Source organism: Tachyglossus aculeatus, chromosome 11, assembly GCF_015852505.1.
Source record: "Tachyglossus aculeatus isolate mTacAcu1 chromosome 11, mTacAcu1.pri, whole genome shotgun sequence".
Classification (NCBI taxonomy): domain Eukaryota; kingdom Metazoa; phylum Chordata; class Mammalia; order Monotremata; family Tachyglossidae; genus Tachyglossus; species Tachyglossus aculeatus.
In genome coordinates, this window is record NC_052076.1 from 25,892,053 (window position 1) to 25,918,588 (window position 26,536).

Below are 26,536 nucleotides of genomic sequence, written 5' to 3' on the forward strand. Positions count from 1 at the left end.
GGGGAGAGGCAGGGATGGAGAGGGGAGTCGGGGGGGTTGGATGGGACATCATCATCATCATCATTAATCGTATTTATTGAGCGCTTACTATGTGCAGAGCACTGTACTAAGCGCTTGGGAAGTACAAATCGGCAACATATAGAGACAGTCCCTACCCAACAGTGGGCTCACAGTCTAAAAGGGGGAGACAGAGAACAAAACCAAACATACTAACAAAATAAAATAAATAGAATAGCTATGTACAAATAAAATAGAGTAATAAATATGTACAAACATATATACATATATACCGGTGCTGTGGGGAAGGGAAGGAGGTAAGATGGGGGGGATGGAGAGGGGGACGAGGGGGAGAGGAAGGAAGGGGCTCAGTCTGGGAAGGCCTCCTGGAGGAGGTGAGCTCTCAGCAGGGTCTTGAAGGGAGGAAGAGAGCTAGCTTGGCGGATGGGCAGAGGGATTGGGGGCATTCCAGGCCCGGGGGAGGATGTGGGCCGGGGGTCGATGGCGGGACAGGCGAGAGCGAGGTACGGTGAGGGCGGGAGAGTTAGGGACGGAGAGGGGCGAGTCAGGGAGGTGGGTGGTCCATGCTGGGTCACGGGGGGAGAGTTGGGGGTGTGTGATGGTTTGTGCTGGGTGAGGATGGGGGTCCAGGAGGGTGACCCATGATTGCTCCTAGGGTCCTGGTGACACTGCCAGAGACAGAATCTGGACCTTGGGGCTAATCCAGGAAACGGTAGCTTTGATTCTTGGGCTCATAAGAGAAGCAGCATAGCCTAGTACTTCCCAAGCGCTTAGTACAGTGCTCTGCACACGGTAAGTGCTCAATAAATACGATTGATTGATAGTGAAACGAGCCGGGGGCCTAAGAGTCAGATCTAGGTTCATTCATTCATTCAGTCGTATTTATTGAGCGCTTACTGGGTGCAGAGCACTGGACTAAGCGCTTGGGAAGTCCAAGTTGGCAACATCTAGAGACGGTCCCTACCCAACAGTGGGCTCACAGTCTAGAAGGGGGAGACAGAGAACAAAACATATTAACAAAATAAATAGAATAAATATGTACAAATAAAATAGAGTAATAAATACGTACAAACATATATATCTAGGTTCTAATCCTGGCTCTGCCACTCGTCTACTGTGTGATCTTGGGCAAGTCACTTCACTTCCTCTGTGCCTCGGTTCCCTCATCTGCAAAATGGGGATTCAATTAACTGTTCTCCCTCCTACTTAGACTGTGAACCCCACGTGGGACCTGATTAGGAGGAGCAGCCTGGCCTAGTGGCAGGATCCGGGGCTTGGAAGTCAAGGGTCATGGGTTCTAATCCCGGCTCCGCCACTTGTCTGCTGTGTGACCTTGGGCAAGTCGCTTAACGCCTCTGTGCCTCAGTGACCTCATCTGTAAAATGGGGATTGAGACTGTGAGCCCCACACAGGACAACCTGATGACCTTGTATTTACCCCATTGCTTAGAACAGTGCTTGGCACATAGTAAGCGCTTAATACCGCAATTATTTATTATTTACGTCTTATCTTGTATCTGCCCTAGTGCTTAGTACAGTGCTTGATGCATAGTAAGCACTTGAGAAATACCACAATTATCTATTATTATTATTAGTAGTAGTGGTATTACTATTTTTTTTTAAGTGATGGTACTGTTAAGCTCTTACTACTTGAGAAGCAGTGTGGCTCGATGGAAAAAGCACAGGCTTGGGAATCAGAGGTTGTGGGTTCAAATCCCAGCTCCGCCACTTGTCAGCTGTGTGACTTTGGGCAAGTCGACTTCTCTGTGCCTCAGTTACCTCGTTTGTAAAATGGGGATTAAGACTTTGAGCCCCGTGTGGGACAACATGATCACCTTGTATCCTCCCCAGTGCTTAGAACAGTGCTTTGCACATAGTAAGCACTCAATAAATACCAACATTATTATTATTATGTCTTGAACACTGTTGTAAGCACTGGGGCAGATACAAGCTAATCAGGTTGGACAGTCTCTATCCCACATGGGGCTCACAGTCTTAATGAGCCCCATGTGGGACAACATGATCACCTTATATCCTCCCCAGCACTTAGAACAGTGCTTTGCACATAGTAAGCGCTCAATAAATACCAACACTATTATTATTATTATTTGTTAAACACTGTTGTAAGCACTGGGGTAGATACAAGCTAATCAGGTTGGACAGTCTCTATCCCACATGGGGCCCACAGTGTAAGTCCCCATTTTACAGGTGAGGAAACTGAGGCACAGAAGTGAAGCAATTTGCCCAAGGTCACACAGCAGACACATGGCAGAGTCGGGATGAGAACCCCAGTTCTCCTGACTCCCAGTCCAAACTCCACCCAACTAGGGCACACTGCTTCCCCTTTGGGATCTGGGGAGTTGCTTTGAGACACCCCTCCCTTCTGGTTGTTTCCACTCCCCTGTATCCTCACATAGCATGGCATAGTGCTATGTTGGCATATGTTGCCAATTTGTACTTCCCAAGCGCTTAGTACAGTGCTCTGCACATAGTAAGCGCTCAATAAATACGATTGATGATGATGATAGTGGAAACTCTTCACTATTGGCTTCAAAGCTGGCCATCTTCTCTCCCCCTCCTACCTCACCTCCCTTCTCTCCTTCTCCATCCCAGCCCGCACCCTCCGCTCCTCTGGTACCGCTAACCTTCTCACTGTGTCTCATTCTGAGAAGCAACGTGGCTCAGTGGAAAGGACCCCGGGCTTTGGAGTCAGAGGTCATGGGTTCAAATTCCGGCTCCGCCACTTGTCAGCTGTGTGACTTTGGGCAAGTCACTTCACTTCTCTGGGCCTCAGTTCCCTCATCTGCAAAATGGGGATGAAGACTGAGCCCCCTGTGGGACAACCTGATCACCTTGTAACCTCCCCAGTGCTTAGAACAGTGCTTTGCACGTAGTAAGTGCTTAATAAATGCCATTATTATTGTTCTCATCTGTCCCACCGTCCTACCTCTGGCCTGGAATGCCCTCCCTCCTCAAATCTGCCAATTACACTTCCCCCCTTCAAAGCCCTACTGAAGGCTCACTTCCTCCAGGAGGCCTTCCCAGACTAAGCCCCCCTTTTCCTCTGCTCCTCTCCTCCCCATCGCCCCGACTTGCTCCGTTTGCTCTACCCAGACCCCCAGCACATATGTATATATGTACATGTTTATAATTCTATTTATATTAATGTGTGTCTTTATAATTCTATTTATTTACGTTGATGCCATTGATGCCCGTTTACTTGATTTGATGCCTGCCTCCCCGCTTCTAGACTGTGAGCCCGTTGTGGTCAGGGACTATCTCTGTTGCCTAATTGTACCTGTATATATGTATATATGTTTGTACATATTTATTACTCTATTTATTTTACTTGTACATATCTATTCTATTTATTTTATTTTGTTAGTATGTTTGGTTTTGTTCTCTGTCTCCCCCTTTTAGACTGTGAGCCCACTGTTGGGTAGGGACTGTCTCTATATGTTGCCAACTTGGACTTCCCAAGCGCTTAGTACAGTGCTCTGCACACAGTAAGCGCTCAATAAATACGATTGATTGATTGTACTTTCCAAGCGCTTAGTAGAGTGCTCTGCACACAGTAAGTGCTCAATAAATATGATTGAATGAATGAATGGAGCACAGGCCTGGGAGTCAGAAGGTCGTGGGTTCTAATGCTGACTCCGCCACATGTCTGCTGTGTGACCTTGGGCAAGTCACTTCTCTGTGCTTCAGTTACCTCATCTGTAAAATGGGGATTGAGACTGTGGGCCCCACATGGGAAAGGGACTGTGTCCAACCCGATTTGCTTGTATCCACCCCAGCGCTTAGTACAGTGCCTGGCATATAGTGCTTAACAAATACAATAATAATAATAATAATAACGGCATTTATTAAGCACATACTATGTGCAAAGCACTGTTCTAAGCGCTGGGGCAGTTACAAGGTGATCAGGTTGTCCCACGGGGGCTCACAGTCTTAATCCCTATTTTAGAGAAGCAGCGTAGCTCAGTGGAAAGAGCCCGGGCTTTGGAGTCAGAGGTCATGGGTTCAAATTCCGGCTCCGCCAACTGTCAGCTGTGTGACTTTGGGCAAGTCGCTTCTCTGTGCCTCAGTTCCCTCATCTGTAAAATGGGGATTAAGACTGTGAGCCCCACGTGGGACAACCTGATGACCTTGTAACCTCTCCAGCGCTTAGAACAGTGCTTTGCACATAGTAAGCGCATAATAAATGCTATCATTATTATTATTATTATTACAGATGAGGGAACTGAGGCCCAGAGAAGTGAAGTCTCACACTTCACTGCCGAAAGTCACACAGCTGACATTTGGCGGAGCCGGGATTTGAACCCATGACTTCTGACTCCAAAGCCCGGGCTCTTTCCACTGAGCCACGCTGCTTCTCTTACAGAGAGCGCAGCATCTCACAACCTCCCCTCCCCTCCATCCACACACGCGTAGAACCAACTTCTGTCCGTTCTCTGGCTTTATTGGCGGCTCTGGTGGCAGAGCTGCTAAGGGTGGGGGGCGAGGGTAGAAGAGGCAGGTAACCCTGTGGGCCTTAGCAACAGACACTCACAAGACCAGGGTCTGGGGGGGATTGGGCGAGGGGCTGACACCGTCTTCAGGGTCTGGGGAGGGGGATAGGACCAGGCCGGGAAACTGCCCCTGAGTCTCTCCACCCCAGAAGAGACCCCCAACGCCCCCCTTCAGAGTCCGTCTCAGGGAAGGGCCAGGCCGGACCCAAGGCCTTGCAGCCTCCTCTAGGGTGGAGCCCGGCGTGGACTGGAGACTCCTGGGCCTGATGTCCATCCTGAAGTGGTTTGAGCCTCTCTGGGATGCCAGGAGCGAAGTCCCGGCTCCCCCCTGGATGGCTCCCGGAGAGGGAGAGAAGAAGGCGAGGTGGCTGGGCCGGGCACGGTGGGTTGGCCCCGGGGGTGTCCTTGGGGGTCGCCCCGGGGGTTCAGCTGGGGCTGAGGGCAGGGCTGGCCTCCGGGCTGTCGCTCACTAGGCATTCGTTGGATTTCAGGCTGGTCAGAGACTTGCAGCTGGGGATGGAAGCCAAGGAGCCGCACAGTCCCAGCATGGACGGCGTCGGGTCCTTCCCTGGGGCGGGGGGCGACCGGTGTCAGCCTGGGGCCCGGCCCCCCGCCCCCGGGCACCCACAGGGACCAGCGGGCAGTGGAGGGAGGGGATGCCAGTGCCCGGGACGGAAGCTGGGACACGGGTGGTGGGCTGGTCTCGCCCCCCACCCCCTTGGGAGCTCCTGTGCTCTCCTATAATAGTAATGTTGGCATTTGTTAAGCACACACTATGTGCCAAGCACTGTTCTAGGCGCTGGAGTAGATACAAGGCAATCAGGTGGTCCCACACGGGGCTCACAGTCTTCATCCCCATTTTACAGATGAGGTAACTGAGGCCCAGAGCAGTGAAGTGACCTGCCCAAAGTCACACAGCTGACAAGTGGCGGAGGCGGGATTCGAATCCACAACCTCTCACTCCCAAGCCCGGGCTCTTTCCACTAAGCCACGCTGCTTCTCTAAGAAGCCACGCTTTTTCCTATGTGCTCAGGACAGTGCTCTGCACCCAGTAAGAGCTCAATAATCAATCAGTGGTATTTATTAAGTGCTTATTGGGAGCGGCACTGTAGTAAGTGCTTGGGAGAGTACAACAGAATTAGCAGGGACATTCCCTGCCCAAAGTTCAATAAATGCCATTGATTGGAGAGGGGAAGGGGTCTGGTCCCGGGTTGTTGGTGGTGGTGGGGGTCACCCCGGCTGATGGATAGAGGGGAGTCAAGCCCTGGCTAAATGAAGTGGGAGGGTCTCCCCCCCCTCAGCTGAGTGTGGGGAGGGGGTCTGGTCCTGGGTGCGGGGGGGTCTGGCCCCAGCTGGAGGGGGGGGTCTCATCTCCAGCTGGTGAATGGTTGGGAGGGTCTAACCCTGGCTGAATGACTGGGGAGGGTTTCAACCCAGGTTGGGTCTGGCTAAGGGAAGGGTGGGGGCTAATAATAATAACAATGACATTTATTAAGCACTTACTACGTACAAAACACTGTTCTAAGCACTGGGAGGATACAAGGTGATCAGGTTGCCCCATGTGAGGCTCAATCCCCATTTTACAGATGAGGTCACTGAGGCCCAGAGAAGTTGTGACTTGCCTGGTCACACAGCTGACAAGTGGCAGAGTGGGGATTAGAACCCATGGCCTCTGGCTCCCAAGCCCAGGCGCTTTCCACTGAGCCATGCTGACTAATCCCAGCTGGGTGAAGAGGGGGGGTCACCCCCAGCTGATTGTAGGGAGTGGGGTCTGGCCCCAGCTGGAGTGGGGGTGGTCTCAGCGTGTCTCAGTGGAAAGAGCCCGGGCTTTGGAGTCAGAGGTCATGGGTTCAAATCCCAGCTCTGCCAATTGTCAGCTGTGTGACTTTGGGCCAGCCGCTTAACTTCTGGGCCTCAGTTACCTCATCTGGAAAATGGGGATTAAGACTGTGAGCCCCCCGTGGGACAACCTGATCACCTTGGAACCTCCCCAGCGCTTAGAACAGTGCTTTGCACATAGTAAGCGCTTAATAAATGCCATCATTATTATTACCTCCAGCTGAGTCGGGGGGAGGGGGTCTGGCCCCAGCTGGTTGGGGGAATCTTATCTCCAGCTGAATATGGGGAGAGGGTCTGGGCCCGGATGGGTGAGGGTTGCGAGGGGGTGCTTCTGGCTCCGTCTGGGGGAAAGAGGGGCATATGTGGCCCCGCCTGGGTGGTGGGGAGGGGTCTCACCGATGGGCCCCCAGGGCTTCCCGTCTCGCTTGTCCTCCCCCAGCCGCTGCGAGTCGGAGCTGAGGCTGCCCTCGCCGGACAGCTGCTCCGCGCTGGCCAGGCTGTGCCTGCGGGCGAGGCCATTGGCACTGGGCCCCCCCACTCCCACCCCCACCCCCAAATGGGCCTCCCCCTCCCCCGGCCCCCAGGCCTGGGCACCCACCCCCCGCTGCCCGGGCCCTGGGCCTCTACCAGCCTCCCAAGGTCCAGGCTCCCCCAGGCCCAAGGGCCTGAGCCCGACGGAGGGAGGAACCCAGGAGTCCGGCCAACGTCTGGTACCCGCCAGGTGGCCAGAGCGCTGGGCCTGTTACCTCCGGTACAGCTTGGCATCCTGCCCGCCCTCTGGCCCGTTGAGCGTGCCCAGCGATGGCCACTGGGCGCCCAGCGGGGCAACCAGCTCCTTGCAGGGGGGCACCAGGGGGGCTTGTTCACAGGGGATCAGGCCTGTCCTGGTGGGGGGGGAGGGGGAGTCAGGGGCCATGGGGTGGGCGGAGCAGGTGGCAGGGGGTCACTGCAGAAAGACATCCTACAGCGATGGACAGAGACAGCCCGCTACAGTGATGGAGAGACAGGAACAGAAATGGAGAGATGGGGATTGAGAGAGACAGAGAGGGAGAGACAGAGACCCAGAGAGACCGACTGTGGCCTAGCAGAAAAGGGCCTGGGAATCAGAGGACCTGAGTTCTAATCCCGGCTCCGCCACCCGTTGCTGTGTGACCTTGGGCAAATCACTAGGCCTCAGTTCCCTCAGTTCCCATTCAACATCTCTTCTACCTCCAACTTGGACTGGGAGCTCCATGTGGGACCTGATTAATTTCGTTTCTACCCCAGCGCTTTGGACAGTGCTTGACACACAGCGCTTGACTATGATTATCAGCATTATTCTTAGAGACCCGGAGAGGCAGAGGGACTGCTTGACGGATACCGCAATTATCCATTATTATCATTATCATTATGTTTGTACATATTTATTACTCTATTTTACTTGTACATATCTATTCTATTTATTTTATTTTGTTAATACGTTTGGTTTTGTTCTCTGTCTACCCCTTCTAGACTGTGAGCCCACTGTTGGGTAGGGACTGTCTCTCTATGTTGCCAACTTGTACTTCCCAAGCGCTTAGAACGGTGCTCTGCACACAGTAAGCGCTCAATAAATACGATTGACTGATCGATTATGATTAAACTGTACTTTCCAAGCCCTTAAAACAATGCTCTGCACACAGTAAGCGCTCAATAAGTCCTTCTAGACTGTGAGCCCGTTGTAGGGGAGGGACCATCTCTATATGTTCCCAAGCGCTTGGTACAGTGCTCTGCACACACTAAGCGCTAAAGAAATATGACCATCGACCCCCGGCCCACATCATCCCCCGGGCCTGGAATGCCATCCCTCCGCCCATCCGCCAAGCTAGCTCTCTTCCTCAATTCAAGGCCCTACTGAGAGCTCACCTCCTCCAGGAGGCCTTCCCACACTCAGCCCCTTCCTTCCTCTCCCCCTCATGCCCCTCTCCATCCCTCCCATCTTACCTCCTTCCCTTCCCCACAGCACCTGTATATATGTACATATGTTTGTACATATTTGTTACTCTATTTACTTGTACATATCTATTCTATTTATTTTATTTTGTTAGTATGTTTGGTTTTGTTCCCTGTCTCCCCCTCTTAGACTGTGAGCCCACTGTTGGGTAGGGACTGTCTCTCTATGTTGCCAACTTGGACTTCCCAAGCGCTTAGTCTAGTGCTCTGCACACAGTAAGAGCTCAATAAATACGATTGACTGATTGATTATGATTAAACTGTACTTTCCAAGCCCTTAAAACAATGCTCTGCACACGGTAAGCGCTCAATAAGTCCTTCTAGACTGTGAGCCCGTTGTAGGGCAGGGACCGTCTCTCTATGTTCCCAAGCGCTTGGTACAGTGCTCTGCACACACTGAGCGCTCAAGAAATATGACTGAATGAAAGAATGAATGAGGCCCGGAGAGGCAGAGGGACGGGATCCGAAAAACAGGATGGGAGAAAGAGGTCAGGTCAGGAGCGGAGATGGAGAGACAGGGAGAGATGAGAGGCAGCGGGCCGGGGAAATGGAGACAAGCGAGCGGGCCGGGGGAGCGGGTGAGGGGGCAAGGTCAGAGGTCAGGGGTGAGGGGGGGGTTGCTCACAGCTGCTCTTGCAGCTCCAGGATAACACCCTCCAGCTCTCTCTTCTCCAGCTGGTGCTGCCCGGTCGCCTCGTCGAGTCGCCTCTGCAGTCGCTTGTTCTCGGCTTCCAGGTCTTTGAGCTGGGATTCCCGAAGCCGCACCAACTCCTCCAGGTATCCCTGGGGAGCGGGCACCGCCTCAGCCCAGAGCCCCCTGGCACCACCCAGGCCGGATCCCTCCCCTTCTCTTTTAATGGTTTTGTTAAGCGCTTCCTGTGTGCCAGGCACCGTCGCAATAATAATAATTATCATAACATTTGTTAAGCGCTTCCTATGTTCCAGGCAGCGTAACAATAATAATAACGATAATGATAATAGTATTTGTTAAGCGCTTCCTCTGTGCCAGGCACTGTTATAGTAATAATATCAATCATAATAATAGTATTTGATAAATAGTAATAATGTCAATCATAATAATAGTATTTGATAAATAGTAATAATGTCAATCATAATAATAGTATTTGATAAATAGTAATAATGTCAATCATAATAATAGTATTTGATAAATAGTAATAATGTCAATCATAATAATAGTATTTGATAAATAGTAATAATGTCAATCATAATAATAGTATTTGATAAATAGTAATAATGTCAATCATAATAATAGTATTTGATAAATAGTAATAATATCTATCATAATAATAGTATTTGATAATAATAATAATGGTATTTGTTAAGCGCTTACTATGTGCCAAGCACTGTTCTAAGCGCTGGGGGGATACGAGGTGATCAGTGAAGCAGCGTGGCTCAGTGGAAGGAGCACGGGCTTTGGAGTCAGAGGTCATGGGTTCAAATCCCGACTCCGCCACATGTCTGCTGTGTGACCTTGGGGAAGTCACTTAACTTCTCTGAGCCTCAGTTACCTCATCTGTAAAATGGGGATTAAAGGATTTTGAGCCCCACGTGGGGCAGCTTGATCACCTTGTATCCGCCCAGCGCTTAGAACAGTGCTCTGCACATAGTAAGCACTTAACAAATACCATTATTATTATTATTATTATTATTATTATTATCAGGTTGTCCCACGTGGGGCTCCCACTCTTAATTCCCATTTTACAGATGAGGAAACTGAGGCACAGAGAAGTGAAATGACTTGCCCAAAGTCACACAGCTGACAAGTGGGAAGCCGGGATTTGAACCCATGACCACTGACGCCAAAGCCCATGCTCTTTCCACTGAGCCATGCTGCTTAGCAATAATAATAATAGCTTTTGTTAAGTGCTTCCTATGTGCCAGGCACTGTAACAAAAATAATAATAATAATAATAATAATAATAATATTCATTGCATTTGTTAAGCGCTTCCTATGTTCCAGGCACCATAATGATAATAATAACAATAATGATAATAGTATTTGTTAAGTGCTTCCTATGTGCCAGGCACTGTAATAGTTATAATATCAATAATAATAACAATAGTATTTGTTAATAATAATAATAATGGTATTTGTTAAGTGCTTACTATGTGCCAAGCACTTTTCTAAGTGCCGGGGGGATACAAGGTGATCAGGTTGTCCCACGTGGGGCTCACAGTCTTAATTCCCATTTTACAGTTGAGGGAACTGAGGCATGGAGAATTTAAGTGACTTGCCCAAAGTCACACAGCTGACAAGTGGAGGAGTCGAGATTAGAACCCATGATCTCTGACTCCCGAGCTTGGGCTCTTTCCACTGAGCCATGCTGCTTCCGTGGCTCAGTGGAAGTGTTAAGCACTTCCTATGTTCCAAGCACCATACAATAATAATAATAATAATGATAATAGTGTTTGTTAAGTGCCTCCTATGTGCCAGGCACTGTAATAGTAATGATATCATTAATAATAATAATAGTATTTGTTAAGCGCTACCTGTGTGCCAGGGACATGGGCACGTGGGACAACCTGATCACCTTGTGTCCCCCCCCCGTGCTTAGAACAGTGCTTTGCACATAGTAAGCGCTCAACAAATACCATCATCATCACTGTAATAGTAATAATATCAATAATAATAATAATAGTATTTGTTAAGCACTACCAATGTGCCAGGTGCTGTAATAATAATAATTACAACAACCATCATCATCATTATGGCATTTGTTAGGCGCTTACTTTGTGCTAGGCACTGTAGTAAGCGCTGGGGTGGATACCAGCAAATCTGGCTGGACACAGTCCCTGTCCCACGTGGGGCTCACGGTTTCAATCCCCATTTTACAGATGAGATCACTGAGGCCCAGAGAGGTGAAGCGAATTGACCAAGGTCACCCAGCAGACAAGTGGCAGAACTGGGATTAGAACTCATGATCTTCTAACTCCCAGGCCCGAGCTCTATCCACTCTATCTAAGCCATGCTGCTTCACATAATAACAACAATAATAATAATATTTAAATGCTTCCTATGTGCCAGACGTTTAGAACAGTGCTTTGCACATAGTAAATGCTTAATAAATGCCATTATTATTGTTGTTGTTGTTCCAACTCCCATCTCGGAGCTCTATCCACTATGTCATGCAGCTTCCCACAATAACAATAATAATAATATTTAAGTGCTTCCTATGTGCCAGGTGCTTAGAACAGTGCTTTGCACATAGTAAGCGCTTAATAAAGGCCATTGTTGTTGTTGTTGTTGTTGTTCTGACTCCCATGTCTGAGCTCAATCCACTATGCCATGCTGCTTCCCATAATAACAATAATAATAATAATAATATTTGTTAAGTGCTTCCTATGTGCCAGGTGCTTAGAACAGTGCCTTGCACATAGTAAGCGCTTAATAAATGCCATTATTGTTGTTGTTGTTCCGACTCCCATGTCCGAGCTCTATCCACTATGCCATGCTGCTTCCCATAATAACAATAATAATAATAGTAATAATATTAAGTGCTTCCTATGTGCCAGGCACTGTAATAATAATAATAATAATAATATTTGCTAAGTACTTAAGTGCCAGGCACTGTTCTAAGTGCTGGGGTAGATACAAGATAATTGGGTTGGACACAGTCCCTGTCCCATGTGTCCCACGAGACTCGCAGTCTCTATCCCCATTTTGCGCATGAGGAAACTGAGGCCCAGAGAAGTCAACTGACTTGCCCAAGGTCACACAGAAGACAAGTCAGGTGGAGGAGCCAGGATTAGAACCCACATCTTCTGACTCGCAGGCCTGGGCGCTTTCCAATGTTCCACGCTGCTTCTCCCTGCCAGAAACTCAGACTAGACTGTGAGCCCAATGTTGGGTAGGGACCGTTGCTAACTTGTACTTCCCAAGCGCTTAGTACAGTGCTCTGCACACAGTAAGCACTCAATAAATACGATTGAATGAATGAAACTAAATACGATTGAATGAATGAATGAATGAAACTCCCGCTGGTCCGGTCCCTGCTCACTGCTCCTTTTCCACTCAATTAATTAATAATAATGATGGCATTTATTAAGCGCTTACTATATGCCAAGCACTGTTCTAAGCGCTGGGGAGGTTACAAGGTGATCAGGTTGTCCCACGGGGGGCTTACAGTCTTAATCCCCATTTTACAAATCTGTAAATACACTCGATCCTGTCCAGTCCAGTTTGACTTTTAGACTGTGAGCCCACTGTTGGGCAAGGACTGTCTCTATATGTTGCCAATTTGTACTTCCCAAGCGCTTAGTACAGTGCTCTGCACACAGTAAGCGCTCAATAAGTACGATTGATGATGATGATTGATGATGACCCAGGCAGTTCTGAGATGAGCAAGGTACCAGCCCAGCGTCTCTCCCCTGGCTGCCCCTTCCCCTAGGCCTGACTCCTCCTGCCCTCCTCCCTCTGGCTGTGCCAGGCCCGGTGACCGGGCATCCCTGCCTGGACTCCTCCTCCTCCTCCTCCAGGCCTGGAATTTAGAAGGTCATGGGTTCTAATCCCGACTCTAAACCTGTGTCCTGTACCTTTTGGCTGTTGGAAAAAAAACAGGTGAACTGCAGGATTTCCAAAGTACTAAAATTGGGAATTTTTAAAAAAGAATGCAAGTAAATTTGGGTTCATATAGGTATTCTTTGAAGTAGAGAATAAAATGTTGGCATCCTACAGTGCCCTACTCTGCCATCCTCCAGTGCCCTACTCTGCCATCACTTAAGTATTTCTGCAGGTTACGTCATCATCATCAATCGTATTTATTGAGCGCTTACTATGTGCAGAGCACTGTACTAAGCGCTTGGGAAGTACAAATTGGCAACATATAGAGACAGTCCCTACCCAACAGTGGGCTCACAGTCTAAAATGTAAGCGTCCTTACGCATCTCCCCTTCCCCACAACACCTGTATATATGTATATGTGTTTGTATGTATTACTCTATTTTATTTGTACATATTTATTCTATTTATTTTATTTTGTTAATATGTTTTGTTTTGTTCTCTATCTCCCCCTTCTAGACTGTGAGCCCACTGTTGGGTAGGGACCATCTCTAGATGTTGCCGACTTGTACTTCCCAAGCGCTTAGTACAGTGCTCTGCACGCAGTAAGCGCTCAATAAGTATGATTGAATGAATGAATGAGTGACTCCGCTACTTTGCTGTGTGGCATCGGGCAAGCCCCATCACTTCTCTGGGCCTCAGTTGCCTCACTTGTACACTGGGGGTTGAGACTGTGAGCCCCACGTGGGACGGGGACTGTGTCCAATCCAATTTGCTTCTGTCCACCCCAGTGCTTAGTACAGTGCCTTTTCAATCAATTGTATTTATTGAGCGCTTACTGTGTGCAGAGCACTGTACTAAGCGCTTGGGAAGTACAAGTTGGCAACATATAGAGGCAGTCCCTACCCAACAGTGGGCTCACAGTCTAGAAGGGACTTTTCCTTTTCCTTTTCCTCAGCTCCCCCTCCACTCCCCATCGCCCCACCTCCTCCCATCCCACAGCACTTGCGTATCTATGTACATATCTATAATTTTATTTATTTATAATAATGCCTGTTTACTTTTTTGATGTGTTTATATCTCTAATTCTATTTATTTATATTGCTGCTATTGATGCCTGTTTACTTGTTTTGATGTCTGTCTCCCCCCTTCTAGACTGTGAGCCCGCTGTTGGGTAGGGACTATCTCTATGTGTTGCTGACTTGTAGTTCCCAAGCGCTTAGTACAGTGCTCTGCACACAATAAGCACTCAATAAATACGATTGATTGATTAGTACTTGTTTTGATGTCTGTCTCCCCCCCTTCTAGACCGTGAGCCTGTTGTGGGCAGGGATCGTCTCCCTTTGTTGCTGAATCGTACTTCCCAAGCGCTTAGTACAGTGCTCTGCGCACAGTAAGCGCTCACGCTCGGTGGAAAGAGCCCGGGATTTGGAGTTAGAGGTCATGGCTTCAAATCCCGGCTCCACCGCTTGTCAGCTGTGTGACTTCGGGCAAGTCATTTCACTTCTCTGTGCCTCAGTTACCTCATCTGTAAAACGGGGATGAAGACTGTGAGCCCCACGTGGGCCAACCTGATCACCTTGTATCCTCCCCAGCGCTTAGAACAGTGCTTTGCACATAGTAAGTGCTTAACAAACACCAAAATTATTATTATTAATAAATACGATTTATTGAATGAATGACATAATAATAATAATAATAATAATAATAATGGCATTTATGAAGAAGCAGCGTGGCTCAGTGGAAAGAGCACGGGCTTTGGAGTCAGAGGTCATGGGTTTGAATCCCAGCTCCGCCACTTATCAGCTGTGGGACCTTGGGCAAGCCACTTAACTTCTCTGTGCCTCAGTTACCTCATCTGTAAAATGGGATTACACATAGTAAGCACTTAACAAATACCATTCTTCTTATTAATTGAGCACTACTAAGCATGTGAAGAACACTGAACTAAGTGCGTGGGAGATTTATTACTCTATTTATTTTACTTGTACATATTTACTATTCTATTTATTTTGTTAATGAGGTCCATCTAGCTTTACTTCTATTTATTCTGATGACTTGACACCTGTCCCCGTGTTTTGTTTTCCCGTCTGTCTCCCCCTTCTAGACCGTGAGGCCGTTGTTGGGTAGGGACCGTCTCTATATGTTGCCAACTTGTGCTTCCCAAGCGCTTCCTTTGTGCAGAGCACTGTACTAAGCGCTTTCCTCCCCTCTGCCCTTCTCTCTGCCGTTCTGCCCACCCGTGTGGCTTCTCCCCCTCGCAGACCCCGTCACCACAATCACCCTCTCCCTGACCCTTCTCCCCCCGGCCCCGGCCTCCTCCTCCGCGCAGCCCACCTTCTGGGCATAGACGATGCGGAACTTGTGCTCCATTTTGCGCCACTTGCTGTAGCAGCTGTCCTCACCGGTGACCAGGGGCAGGTAGGGGAGCTCGGGGGAGCTGTCTTCACTCGTGCTGCTCCCCACGCTGCGCCGCTCCTCCTCGTCCGTCAGGTAGTCGTAGCTGTGCCCCCCAGGGCCTTGGGTCAGGGCAGGACCAGGCCTAGGGACGCCCACCTCCCCTGCTCCCCCTCGCTCCCCTCTCCTCCCACTTCCCTCCTCCTCCTTCCCTCCTTTCTCCTTCTCCAGTCGTGTTCGGTCCCCCTCTCTCCTAAAAATAATAATAATAATGATGATGATATTTGTTAAGCACCAACTACGTGCCAGGCACTGGACTAAGGTTACGAGGTGATCCGGTTGTCCCACGTGGGGCTCACGGGCTTAATCCCTCTTTTCCAGATGAGGTAACTGAGGCCCAGAGAAGGGAAGTGACTTGCCCGAGGTCACACAGCAGACAGTGGTGGAGTCGGGGTTAGAACCCGTGACCTTCTGACTCCAAGGCCTGGGCTCTATCCACCACGCCATGCATGCTTCTCCCCATCAATCAATGGCATTTATTGAGCGCTTACTGTGTGCAGAGCACTGTATTAAGCGCTCAGGAGAATACAGTATAACAGAGTTGGTAGGCATGTTCCCCCCCCACTAGACAGTAAACAGCGGTGCCTCCTCTCCTCCAAGAGGTCTTCCCAGACTAAGCCCCACTTTTCCTCATCTCCCACTCCCTTCTGCGTCACCCTGACTTGCTTCCTTTCCTTAGTACAGTGCTCTGCACACAGTAAGCGCTCAGTAAATACGATTGATTGATTGACTGATTGATTTCCCCTCTCCCGACTCCCAGCCCCACAGCACTTATGTCCCGATTGGTCATTTTATTTATTGGTATTGATGTCTGTCTCCCCCACTCTAGACTGTGAGCTCATTGTGGGCAGGGAATGTCACTGTTTTATTGTTGTATTGTACCAAGTGCTTAGTACAGTGCTCTGCACACAGGAAGTGTTCAATAAATACGATTGAATGAATGGATCAGTGAGTTTATAGTTCCCTTCTCTCCTCTCTCTCCTCGTCCTCTTCTCCCCCTCCACCACCCCCCAGCAGGGCCCTGAGGGGGTGGAGGGGTCTGCACAGAAGGGGGGAATAGGGGGTGGGGGGGTCTCACCTCTGCGTGAACTTGAGGTATGGCGTGTAGTCGATGACAACGGGCGTCTTCCCGTCCATCACCTCGCCCTTCAGGCAGAAGCTGAAACGAGGAGCCCACATGGTGGTAAGTGGGTGTGGGGTGATGATGAGAAGGCTGATGGTATTTGTTAAACGCTTACTATGTGCCAAGCACTGTTCTAAGCACAGGGTAGACCCAAGGTCACCAGGTTGTCCCACAAGGGGCTCACAATCTTAATCCTCATTTTACAGATGAGGTCACTGAGGCACAGAGAAGTGAAGCGACTTGCCCAAGGTCATCATCATCATCAATCATATTTACTGAGCGCTTACTATGTGCAGAGCACTGTACTAAGCGCTTGGGAAGTACAAATTGGCAACATATAGAGACAGTCCCTACCCAACAGTGGGCTCACAGTCTAAAAGGTGGGCTCACAGTCTAAATGATGACGATGATATTTGTTAAGCGCCTACTATGTGCCAGCCACTGTTCTAAGCGCTGGGGTAGATGCACGGTCATCAGGCTGTGAGCCCACTGTTGGGTAGGGACCGTCCCTATATATTGCCAACTTGTACTTCCCAAGCGCTTAGTACAGTGCTCTGCACACAGTAAACACTCAATAAATACGATTGAATGAATGAATGAATCAGGCTGTCCCACGTGGGGCTCACAGTCTTAATCCCCATTTTCCAGATGAGGTCACTGAGGCCCAGAGAAGTGAAGTAGCGAAGTGACGAAGTGGGAAAGCAGCGTGGCTCAGTGGAAAGAGCATGGGCTTTGGAGTCAGAGGTCAGAGGTCAGGGGTTCAAATCCCGGCTCCACCAGTTGTCAGCTGTGTGACTTTGGGCAAGTCACTTAACTTCTCTGTGCCTCAGTTACCTCATCTGGAAAATGGGGATGAAGACTGTGAGCCCCCTGTGGGACAACCTGATCCCCTTGTAACCTCCCCCGTGCTTAGAACAGTGCTTTGCACATAGTAAGTGCTTAATAAATGCCATTATTAAGTGGCTTGGCCAAAGTCACGCAGCAGACAAGTGGCAGAGTCGGGATTAGACTGCGATCCCACTGTTGGGTAGGGACTGTCTCTATACGTTGCCAACTTGGACTTCCCAAGCGCTTAGTCCAGTGCTCTGCACGCAGTAAGCGCTCAATAAATACGATTGATTGATTGATTAGAACCCACAGCCTCTGACTCCCAAGGGTGTGTTCTTGCCACTAAGCCTTGCTGGGGTGGGGTCTGAGCCCAGGCTGGGGAGAGGGGAGGTGAGGGGGAATCCTCCCACCTCCCCCCAGCCCCCCCAGCCAGCTCGGTCCCTCCCCACCTGCGGCCCCACCTGAAGTCGATGGCGCTGAGGCCGATGAGCATCCCGGTGAGCACAGTGGACTCTTCCCGCAGCATGATGGCCCCGTCGTCGTAGAATCTTCTGCGGGAGGGGGCTCCGTCAACGCCCCTGCCCCTCTCTCAGACCCCTTCCCCACCCCACCAGGTCTCCCGGGGCAGGGCACGGCAGTGAAGGACGTGTCGGGTGGGCTCACCGCGTGGTGCGGGTGTCCCTGAGGGCGGTGGCGATGTACTCCGACATGCGCTTCTCCATCAGTGCCACCCGGATCCAGGCCCGACCCTGGAAGGGCAGCAAGGCGGTGGGCAGTCAGGCCGGCGTCTCCTTGGGCCCAGGCCAGAGAGCCAGGAGCACCCACCGCTTGGGTCAGGGGTTGGGGATCGGAAAGATGGGCACCCTTCAGCATCCTTGCCCCGTCCCCTCCCTCGCGCTCCTCCCCACGAGTCTCCCCACCTTGGCCCGGGCCGTGCCGATGTTTTCCATGTTCTCGATGCTGGCCACGCAGTTATTGGGTACCTTGCTGCAGGCCAACCGGATGTAGTCCCAGAAACCTCTCTGCCCATCCGAGCTGAACCAGCTGACGGGGCCTAGGGCGACACTGGGAATTGGGGCTGAGCTGGGGTGAGGGTGGGGGACAGGGGAGGTTGGGGGGCGGGGGGAGCCGGGGCTGGGAACGGGGTTCGGGCAGAGGCTTTGGGCGAGGCATAAGAGAAGGAGTGTGGCCTAGTGGAAAGAAAGTTGGCCTGGGGGTCAGAATCAATCAATCAATCATCAATAGTATTTATTGAGTGCTTACTGTGGGCAAAGCACTGTACTAAGCGCTTGGGAAGTACAAGTTGGCAACAGAAGGAAGGACCTGACTCCATCACCTGTGTGGTGTGCGACAAGTCCCTTCACTTCTCTGGGCCTCAGTTCTCTCATCTGGAAAATGGGGATTAAGGTTGTGAGATGGTGAGCCCCTTGTGGGACAGGGACTGTGTCCAACCCCGTTTACTATATGTGCCTGACATATAGTAAAGGCTTAACCAGTACCGCAATTAATCAATCAATCAATCGTATTTATTGAGCGCTTACTGTGTGCAGAGCACTGTACTAAGCGCTTGGGAAGTACAAGTTGGAAACATATAGAGGCAGTCCCTACCCAACAGTAGGCTCACAGTCTGAAAGGGGAGTCTAAAAGGGGTCAAGCAGTGTACTAAGCGCTGGGGTAGATTATTATTAGTTGTTATTACCGAGGCAGGAGTGATTGTTTTGCGTCTAGAGAAGCAGCGTGACATAGTGGATAGAACTTGGGCCAGGAATTCAGAAGGTTCTAATCCTGGGTCCACCACCTGTTTGCTGTGTGATCTTGGTCAATTCACTTCACTTCTCTGGGCCTCAGGTATCTCATCTGTAAAATGGGGATTGAGACCGGGAGCCATACGTGGGACAAGGGACTGTGTCCAGCCCGATTTGCTTGTATCCACCCCGGCGCTCAGTAAGTGCCTGGATATAGTAAGCGCTTAATAAATGCCATTATCGTTATTATTACCCCAGGGCTCGGTACAGCGCTTGGCCCAGAGTAAGTGCTTAACGGAAAGCACAGTTATTAGTGTTGTTATTATGATTGTGGGCGGGGGCCTGGGCCCGGTGGGAGGTGGGGGCGGCGGGCCCGGCCGGGGGTGGTCCGTGCTGACCCTTGAAGCGGTGGCTTAGGATCTGTTCCAAGATGGCAGCGAAGTTGACAAACTCCTCGGAAGACTCGTCAATGGGTTCTGCGGTGTATTTCTCCAACAGGGTCTTCACCGAGAACCTGGGGGAAGCCCAAGGACACGACAGAGCTGGGGGCTTACTCCCCCAGGACCCTAGACCCAACTTCCATCATCATCATCATCAATCGTATTTATTGAGCGCTTACTATGTGCAGAGCACTGTACTAAGCACTTGGGAAGTACAAATTGGCAACATATACAGTCCCTACCCAACAGTGGGCTCACAGTCTAAAAGGGGGAGACAGAGAACAAAACCAAACATACTAACAAAATAAAATAGAATAGATATGTACAAATGAAATAAATACATAAATAAATAGAGTAATAAATATGTACAAACATATATACAGGTGCTGTGGGGAAGGGAAGGAGGTAAGATGGGGGGATGGAGAGGGGGACGAGGGGGAGAGGAAGGAAGGGGCTCAGTCTGGGAAGGCCTCCTGGAGGAGGTGAGCTCTCAGCAGGGCCTTGAAGGGAGGAAGAGAGCTAGCTGGGCGGATGGGCAGAGGGATTGGGGGCATTCCAGGCCCGGGGGATGACGTGGGCCGGGGGTCGATGGCGGAACAGGCGAGAGCGAGGTACGGTGAGGAGATCAGCGGTGGAGGAGCCTAGGAGGAGCCACACCGGAAGGCCTAGGATATTGTTATATTATACTCACCCGAGTGCTTAGTACAGTTTTTTGTGCATGGTAAGAGCTCGATAAATATGATTGAATGAATGAATGACCCAACTCCCCCTCCAAAGACCCTTTCCAGCCAGGTCAAGCTGGGGTCCCCTTTAGGGATAGTGGAAGGGAAAAGTATGGGGGGGGGGGCATGTTCCACTCTGTCCAGTCCCCTGTCTCTATTTGGGTCCCCTTGGCCCTCACCCTTTTGGAAAGGGGCAGACGATCCAACCCACCCTGACTCTCCCTCCAAGTGACCCAGAATGGACACATCTTTGAATCTCTCCAAACCCTTGGATCTTGGATGCCCAGCAACTTCCTCCAGAGTTGATCTCAAGCAGGGCGCTTTCTGGGGTACTGTACCCCATCCCTGCTCCCATCAGCGTGGCTCAGTGGAAAGAGCCCGGGCTCTGGAGTCAGAGGTCATGGGTTCAAATCTCAGCTCCGCCAATTGTCAGCTGTGTGACTTTGGGCAAGTCACTTCACTTCTCTGGGCCTCAGTTACCTCATATGGAAATGGGGATTGAGACTGCGAGCCCCCCGTGGGACAACCTGATCACCTTGTAACCTCTCCAGCGCTTAGAACAGTGCTTTGCACATAGTAAGCGCTTAATAAATGCCATCATTATTATCACCTAGGGAGACGGGGAGAGGCCAGAGATCTGCTAGCTGAGCTGGGGCAAGTCAGCCCAAAGCCGGACTCTGGGCCACTGAGGCTACAAATCCCAGTAGCCCATGAGACCAATGCCTGGACATGAGGCCTGGGTCACCTCCAGATGGGAAAGGACACCCCTCTCCCCTCCAGCCCAGCTCTGACTCAGCCTGGGGTTGGCTCCCACAGTAAGTGCTCAGTAAATACCATTAATGATTGATTGAGGGGACTCAATAATAATAATAATAATGGCATTTATTAAGCACTTACTATGTGCAACGCACTGTTCTATGCGCTGGGGAGGCTACAAGGGGATCAGGTTGCCCCACGGGGGGCTCACCGTCTTAATCCCCATTTTACAGAGGTAACTGAGGCACAGAGAAGTGAAGTGACTTGCCCAAAGTCGCACAGCTGACAATTGTGGGAGCAGGGATTTGAACCCATGACCTCTGACTCCAAAGCCCGGGCTCTTTCCACTGGGCCACGCTGCTTCTGGACAAGCATATAAGTGGGATGGAAACATGGTGGAGGAGCAGCGTGGCTCAGCGGAAAGAGCCCGGGCTTGGGAGTCAGAGGTCATGGGTTCTGATCCCGGCTCTGTCGCTTGTCAGCTGTGTGACTTTGCGCAAGTCACTTCACTTCTCTGAGCCTCAGTTCCCTCATCTGTAAAATGGGGATTAAGACTGCGAGCCCCCCGCGGGACAACCTGATCACCCTGTATCCACCCCGGTGCTTAGAACAGTGCTTCGCACATAGTAAGCGCTTAACAAATGCCATTAGTAGTAGTAGAGATGGTGATGGGGTTAGGTGAGGGTCACAGAAGGGACAAAAACATTTTGGGGAACGTGACTAGGCTGTAAATTGGTTGTGGGTGGGAACGTGTTTACTAAATCTATTATATTGTACTCTCCCAAGTGCTTAATACAGTGCTCTGCACACAGTAAGAGCTCTCCTTCCCTCCTCAAATATGACAGTGACTCTCCCTCACTTCAAAGCCTTCCTGAGGGTGCACCTCCTCCAAGAGGCCTTCCCAGACTAAGTCCCTCCTTTCCTCTTCTCCCACTCCTTTCTGTGTCACCCTGATTTACTCCCTTGGTTCTTCCCCTCTCCCTGCCCCCCAGCACTTATGTCCAGATCTGTCATTTATTTCTTCATATTGATGTCTGTCTCCCCCATCTAGACTGTAAGCTCATAATGGGCAGGAAATGTCTGTCTATTTTTGTACTCTCCCAAGTGCTTAGTACGATGCTCTGCACACAGAAAGCGCTCAATAAATATGATTGAACAAATGAATGATTGAATGGGATGGGACGGGTGAGGGAGAGGGTGACCCAGCTGGGAAGATGGGAGGTTGATGTCCCCGAAGGCCGGAACGATATCTCAGGGACTGACTGGGCCGGAGATCAATCAATCCATCAATCAACGGTATTTATTGAGTGCTTACTGCACGCAGAGCACCGTACTAAGCGATTGGGAGAGTAATATAACAAATCTATTCTGTTACATTGTTATTTTGTGCTCTGTCTAAGCAGCGTGGCCTAGTGACAAGAGCACAGGCTTGGGAGTTAGAGGACGTGGGTTCTCATCCCAGCTCCACCATTTGTCTGCTGCGTGACCTTGGGCAAGTCACTTCACTTTTCTGTGCCTCAGTGACCTCATCTGTAAAATGGGGATTAAGACTGTGAGCCTCTCGTGGGACAACCTTGCATCTACCCCAGTGCTTAGAACAGTGCTAGGCACATAGTAAGCGCTTAATACCATAATAATGATCATTATTACTTCCTGCCCACAACAAACTTAGAGGCTAGAGGTCTTCAGAGCTGGATTGGTCCAGTTTAGGACCAGCGTGGGGCCTGCAACCCCCACGGGAAGCTGGGACCTGGGCTTGCCCCCCGCCTTCCGGGGCCCGCTCCGGGCTCAGCTGCCGAGCCGGACACGGGATGCAGAGTGTCGGTGTCCCCACGAGCCTGCGATGTTTGAATTTGATTCTGAAAGTGAACCCGGCCAGAGGGTCCCCAGGCCTGGCTGCTCCCCTTGCCCACTCCAGAGCCTCAGGCTCGCCCAGGCCTGGAAGGAGGCAGGCAAGGGATGGGTAAGGGATGGGACTCTCCTCCTCCAACTCAGCCCCCACGCTTCGCTCCTCTACTGCCAACCTTCTCACCGTACCTCTCGGCGTCTATCTCGCTGCCAACCTCTGGCCCACGTCCTGCCTCTGGCCTGGTCAAATCCGACAGAAAATTCCTCTCCCTCCCACCAAAGCCTTATTGAAGGCCCATCTCCTCCAAGAGGCCTTTCCTCTTTTCCTCTTCTACCTCTTCCTTCTGCGTCGCCATGACTTGCTCCCTTTTTTCATCCCCTCTCCCAGCCCCACACCACTTATGTCCGTAGCTGTCATTTATTGATTTCTATTGATGTCTGTCTCTCCCCACCTCTAGTCTGTAAGCCCGTTGTGGGTAGGGAATGTGTCGGTTTATTGTCGCACCGTCTCTCCCAAGGGCTTGGTACAGCGCTCTGCGCACAGTAAGTGCTCAATAAATACGACTGAATGAATGAATAAGTGAACGAATGAACGGGCAGGGGAAGACAGGGCTGGGCCCAGGGTTGGCCCTCCCCTTTTGAACATGGCTTCCCAGAGGAGAGGCCTGAGAGATGGAAACGGTGAGCCCACTGTTGGGTAGGGACTGTTTCTATATGTTGCCAACTTGTACTTCCCAAGCTCTTAGTACAGTGCTCTGCACACAGTAAGTGCTCAATAAATACGATTGATTGATTGATTGATTGCTGCCTCACCTTAATGCCTGGGGGCGAGGTAGGGGGAAGAAGCACTTATGTCCCTATCCGGAATTCATTAATTTATATTTAACGTCGGTCTCCCCCTCTAAGCTCCTTGTGGGCAGGGGACGTGCCTGCTAATTCAGTCAATCGTATTTATTGAGCGCTTACTGTGTGCAGAGCGCTTGGGAAGTCCAAGCTGGCAACATCATCATCAATCGTATTTATTGAGCGCTTACTGGGTGCAGAGCACTGTACTAAGCGCTTGGGAAGTACAAGTTGGCAACATATAGAGACAGTTCCTACCCAACAGGGGGCTCACAGTCTAGAAGACGAATTCTGGTCGTACAGAATCCAGTAGGCGCTTAATAAACACCATCGATGGATGGAGGGGCCCCCGGATCAGGTGGCTAACGAGGCCTTTTGTCAGGCTTCCGATGGGCGACAGGCCTGCATCCCTAGCCGCCCCCCACTCCAGCCAGGGGATGATGTCACTTCCTGATCTCCCCCCCTACACCGTGGAAGACCCCTTCCCATCCAGACCCTCGTTCGGACGGGTTGGGGGGTGCCCCCCAGGCTCGGTCGCCCCCTCCCCCCCTTCACCTGCACACGGTGATGAGGTTCCGCCGCTCCACGGCCACGTTGCGGGAGGAGGCCTTCTTGGAGGAGAGGCCCAGCGCCATGGCGGACTGCACAAAGGTGGATTCCATCCACATGTGCTGCCCACCGCTGCCCGGGACCCCCGGAGACCCCCCCTTTCCCCCCCCCAGGCTCAAAGAGCGCCCCCCACAGGACCGCTCCTTCCCCTCCCCTCCGCCGGACAGACGGAGCTGTCCCCGGTGCTGATGCGGAGCCCCCTCCCCCGTGACGTCATAGCCTTCATCCCCGGGGACCAATCAGCGGAGGGATGCGCAGGGGACGGGGTGGGGAATCATCATCAGCATCATAGCATCATCATCATCAATCGTATTTATTGAGCGCTTACTGTGTGCAGAGCACTGTACTAAGCGCTTGGGAAGTACAAATTGGCAACATAGAGAGACAGTCCCTACCCAACAGTGGGCTCACAGTCTAAAAGGGGGAGACAGAGAACAAAACCAAACATACTAACAAAATAAAATAAATAGAATAGATATGTACAAGTAAAATAAATAAATAAAATAGAGTAATAAATATGTACAAACATATATATATATATATATATATATATAGACAGGTGCTGTGGGGAAGGGAAGGAGGTAAGATGGGGGGATGGAGAGGGGAACGAGGGGGAGAGGGGGAGAGGGGGGATTTATTGAGCGCTTACTGTGTGCAGAGCACTGTACTAAGCTCTTGGGAAGTACGAATTGGCAACATATAGAGACAGTCCCTACCCAACGGTGGGCTCACAGTCTAAAAGGGTAGCATTTATGAAGCGCTTATAATAACAATAATAATAATAATAATAAGAAGAAGAAGAAGAAGAAGAAGAAGAAGAAGAAGAAGAACAATAATGTTGGTATTTGTTAAGCTCTTACTATGTGCAAAGCGCTGTTCTAAGCGCTGGGGGGAACACAAGATGAGGTTGTCCCATGTGGGCGCTTACTATGTGCAAAGCATCATCATCAATCGTATTTACTGAGCGCTTACTGTGCACAGAGCACTGTACGAAGCGCTTGGGAAGTACAAGTTGGCAACATACAGAGACAGTCCCTACCCAACAGTGGGCTCACAGCCTAAAAGACTGTGTCTAAAAGCACTGTTCTAAGCGCTGAGGGGAACACAAGGAGATGAGGTTGTCCCATGGGGGGGGCCTCGCAGTCTTAATCCCCATTTTACAGATGAGGGAACTGAGGCACAGAGAAGTGAGGTGACTTGCCCAAGGTCACACAGCAGGCATGTGGGGGAGGCGGGATTCGAACCCAGGACCCCAAGCCCGCACTCTTTCCACTGAGCCACGCTGCTTCCTACGTGCAAAGCACCGTTCTAAGCGCTGGGGAGGTTGCAAGGTAATAATAATGATCAATCAATCAATAGTATTCATTGAGCGCTTACTGTGTGCAGAGCACTGGACTAAGCGCTTGGGAAGTCCAAGTTGGCAACATAGAGAGACGGTCCCTACCCAACAGGGGGCTCACAGTCTAGAAATGATGCCATTTGTTAAGCACTTACTATGTGCTGGGGGGCGGGGGGGGGGGATACAAGGTGATCAAGTTGCCCCACGTGGGGCTCACAATCAACCCCCATTTTAAAGGTGAGGTAACTGAGGCTCAGAGAAGCGAAGTGGCTTGCCCAAGGCCCCACAGCCGTCAGGTGATGGAGGCAGCATTCGAACCCATGACCTCTGACTCCAAAGCCCGGGCTCTTTTCAGGTGGTCCCACGGGGGTCTCACAGCTTTAATCCCCCTTTGACGGATGAGGCCACTGAGGCCCAGAGAAGTGAAGTGACTTGCCCAAAGTCATGGGTTCAAATTCCGGCTCTGCCAATTGTCAGCTGTGTGACCTTGGGCTAGTCACTACGCATCTCTGGGTCTCAGTTACCTCATCTGGAAAATGAGGGATTAAGACTGTGATCCCCATGTGGGACAAGGACTGCATCTAACCTGATTCATTCATTCAACCGTATTTATTGAGCACTTACTGTGTGCAGAGCACTATCCTGAGTGCTTGGGAAAGTACAATACAACAATAGACAGACATGTCCCCTGCCCACAACAAGTTTACAGTCTGGGCAGGGAGACAGGCATCAGTACGGATCTGATTATCTTGTATCTACCCCAGGGCTTAGTAGAGTGCCTGGCACATAGAAAGTGGGGAAGCAGCGTGGCTCAGTGGAAAGAGCACGGGCTTTGGAGTCAGAGGTCAGGGATTCAAATTCCAGTTCTGCCAATTGCCAGCTGTGTGACTTTGGGCAAGTCACTTAACTTCTCTGGGACTCAGTTACCTCATCTGTAAAATGGGGATTAGGAATGTAATCCCCACGTGG

General features: G+C 50.6%; 1 protein-coding gene across 4 annotated transcripts; it reads right to left on the reverse strand.

The window, feature by feature from the left end:
- Positions 1–4,423: 4,423 nt before the first annotated feature.
- RUNDC3A (RUN domain containing 3A) lies at positions 4,424–24,290 on the reverse strand. Of its 4 annotated transcripts, none has more exons than XM_038753815.1 (11): positions 24,175–24,290; positions 19,409–19,524; positions 18,186–18,319; positions 17,929–18,014; positions 17,727–17,813; positions 16,393–16,473; positions 15,195–15,360; positions 8,964–9,121; positions 7,114–7,251; positions 6,764–6,870; positions 4,424–5,096 (listed from the first exon to the last, which is right to left on the reverse strand). In XM_038753815.1, exons 1-11 carry the CDS (start codon positions 24,285–24,287, stop codon positions 4,954–4,956), a joined length of 1,329 nt encoding a protein of 442 aa, XP_038609743.1. In that variant the 5' UTR covers positions 24,288–24,290; the 3' UTR covers positions 4,424–4,953. The 4 variants fall into 4 exon arrangements, with proteins under 4 accessions (XP_038609743.1, XP_038609744.1, XP_038609742.1 ...); XM_038753816.1 differs by having other exon boundaries at positions 4,424–5,038; positions 17,727–17,816; XM_038753814.1 differs by having other exon boundaries at positions 4,425–5,096; positions 17,727–17,816.
- Positions 24,291–26,536: the final 2,246 nt, after the last annotated feature.

Bases quoted from the DNA above. Each gene is read 5' to 3' on its own strand.
- RUNDC3A (XM_038753814.1), bottom strand. From the start codon at position 24,287: ATGTGGATGGAATCCACCTTTGTGCAGTCCGCCATGGCGCTGGGCCTC. The intron at 15,361-16,392 runs GTGAGACCCCCC...TGGGGGGCACAG, and splicing joins TACCTCAAGTTCACGCAGAG to CTACGACTACCTGACGGACG. The intron at 9,122-15,194 runs GTGGGCTGCGCG...CCCGCTCCCCAG, and splicing joins GCATCGTCTATGCCCAGAAG to GGATACCTGGAGGAGTTGGT.